This window comes from Electrophorus electricus, chromosome 15, assembly GCF_041902795.1.
Source record: "Electrophorus electricus isolate QZ-2024a chromosome 15, ASM4190279v1, whole genome shotgun sequence".
In the NCBI taxonomy this organism is placed as follows: Eukaryota; Metazoa; Chordata; class Actinopteri; order Gymnotiformes; family Gymnotidae; genus Electrophorus; species Electrophorus electricus.
The window spans coordinates 12,797,501-12,800,000 of NC_137511.1; the positions used below are offsets into that span (position 1 = coordinate 12,797,501).

Here is a 2,500-nt window from a genome sequence, read left to right on the forward strand (position 1 = left end):
ACACACGCACGCACACACACGCGCACACACACACACATGCATGCACACGCACACACACTTACACACGCGCACACACACACACTCACACATGCACACACACACACGCACACACACGCATGCGCGCACACACACGCACACACTTACGCACACACACGCACACACACGCACGCACGCACACACACGCACACGCACACACACGCGTGCGCGCACACACACGCACACACTTACGCACACACACACATGCATGCACACACACACACGCACACACACGCGCGCGCGCACGCACACACTTATGCACGCACGCACACACACACGCACACGCACACACACTCACACACACACACATAGGCACGCACGCACGCACACGCACATGCAGACACCGGCACACACGCACGCACACACACACAAAGGCACACACGCACGCACACACACGCACACACACACACGCACGCACACGCGCACACACGCACGCACACACGCAGACAGGCACGCACGCACACTCACACACACACACACACACGCTCAGACACGCACGCGCGTGAATTAAGAGGCATGGGCGTAGAACAGCCCACCAGGCTCTCACTGCAGTCCGTGCTCTCCGCTCAGACTATGACTCGGATGCCATGAGCAGCTCGTACGAGTCGTACGATGAAGAAGAGGAGGACAGCAAGGGGCAGCAGATGCGTCACCAGTGGCCGTCGGAGGAAGCGTCCATGCACCTGGTGAAGGACGCACGCATCTGTGCCTTCCTGCTCCGCAAGAAGCGCTTTGGCCAGTGGAGCAAAGTGCTCTGCGTCGTCAAGGACAACAAACTCCTGGTGAGCACATACCCCAGAGCAGGTTGTGTGCTGATTTAACTAATTATTTGTGGACTATTGGGTTTTAAACAAAACATTTATATTTTTTTCTTACATGTTCTTTGCTTCTCTCTCTCTCTCTCTCTCTCTCTCTCTCTCTCTCTCAGTGCTACAAGTCTTCTAAAGACCAGACTCCTCAGATGGAGCTCCTCTTGTCTGGCTGCAGTATCACTCACATCCCCAAAGACAGTAAAAAGAAGAAACATGAGTTGAGGATTGTCCACCAGGGGGCAGATGCCCTGGTCCTCGCCGTGCACAGCAAAGAACAAGCAGAGGAGTGGCTGAAGGTAACGGCCAACAATAACCAACAACTAACAGTTTCCCAGTGGCAAAACAGGAAGCGGTCTTTCCATAACACTGCTCCAATGCTTATAGAACCCCCATGCTGACGTACTCTAGTGTTCTCTGAGTAACTGAAGCTAAAGTCGACCGATCTGCCAGTTCTGCTGTCTTACCAAAACCAGAGTCGTGCCGGCCAGACGTGCGCACGTGATGAAGACGCCGTGATGAGACACTGTCTTATCTGTTCAGTGAGGATTAGTGAAGTGTAGATTGACAGAGTGGGTGGAGACCAGTATCCTTCCCCACCCTTCTGACAGAGAGAGGATATTTTTACACACGTCTGAGAGTTCTCATCCTTTACAGGATGTTTTGCTTAAATATCTGTCTCTCTCCCCCCCCACCCTGGATCTTGGTTTTCAAACACCAGTTTGAACATGTAAGGAAAAACAACCATATGTGTTGTCTTGGCTTTGTCACGACATGTTCTGATATGTCACGACATGTTCTGATATAAAGCACATTCCTGTCAGGGTTCTTTCTTATTTTCTCCTTTTCTTGTTTGCATCTATCGTGTGTCTTCACTAAGTGTTTTTTTTTGTCCTTCACATTTGTAAGTTTCAGCTTGTGAGGAGTAGGAGCTGGCCAAGCAGGAGGTGTGCCAGTGGCCAAAGGCTGTGTGACTCACGAGCCCCCCGGGGCTCTTCCACCAGCGTGGGCTGGGTTTGCTCGAGCCCTGTACAGGCCGTAAGCTAGCTCTGACTGGGTAGGCCTCCACGCAGAGCCTAGAACGTCGGAGCCTAGAATTAACCGCTGGAAGCAGCAGTCTTTCTCATTCTCTCTCTCTCTCACTCGCGCTCTCTCTCTCCTCTCTCTGGAATTTGGTAAATGCGCGCCCCTTCCATTGGACGCTGTGTGGTGGTTCTGTTGCACACTGTATACTTTTATGTACCCAGTGGTGCACGTACTCAGCCAACTGCGGGGCTGGCCTGGGGGGCTGTCTCACAGCCAGGCAGCTGCGGAGCTGGCCTGGGGGGCTGTCTCACAGCCAGGCAGCTGTGGAGCTGCCCTGGGGGGCTGTCTCACAGTCAGGTAGCTGCAGGGCTGGCCTGGGGGGCTGTCTCACATTCAGGCAGCTGCGGAGCTGCCCTGGGGGGCTGTCTCACAGTCAGGTAGCTGCAGGGCTGGCTTGCCTAGGCCCCTTCCAGCAGTGCTCTGGAGTGAAGAGACACACATGTTAACTCTACATCACTAGTTGTAAGGGGAATTATATATTCTCCGAATGTTTCCTGGATTCATTTAATCCAGAGAGAGTGTGTGCACGTCAGCCGATCACGTCAGCTGACCTGTGGGTTGCTACGATG

General features: G+C 53.6%; 1 protein-coding gene across 9 annotated transcripts in view; it reads left to right on the forward strand.

Annotated features, from left to right (window-relative positions):
- The window catches only part of afap1 (actin filament associated protein 1), a 45,758-nt gene that overhangs the window by 29,751 nt on the left and 13,507 nt on the right, over positions 1-2,500 (forward strand). For all 9 annotated transcript variants that reach the window (XM_081697236.1, XM_027021535.3, XM_081697237.1 and 6 more), the window contains 2 exons: positions 607-818; positions 965-1,144. In XM_081697236.1, coding sequence (XP_081553362.1) covers positions 607-818; positions 965-1,144 — 392 coding nt within the window. The remainder of the gene's footprint in view (positions 1-606; positions 819-964; positions 1,145-2,500) is intronic.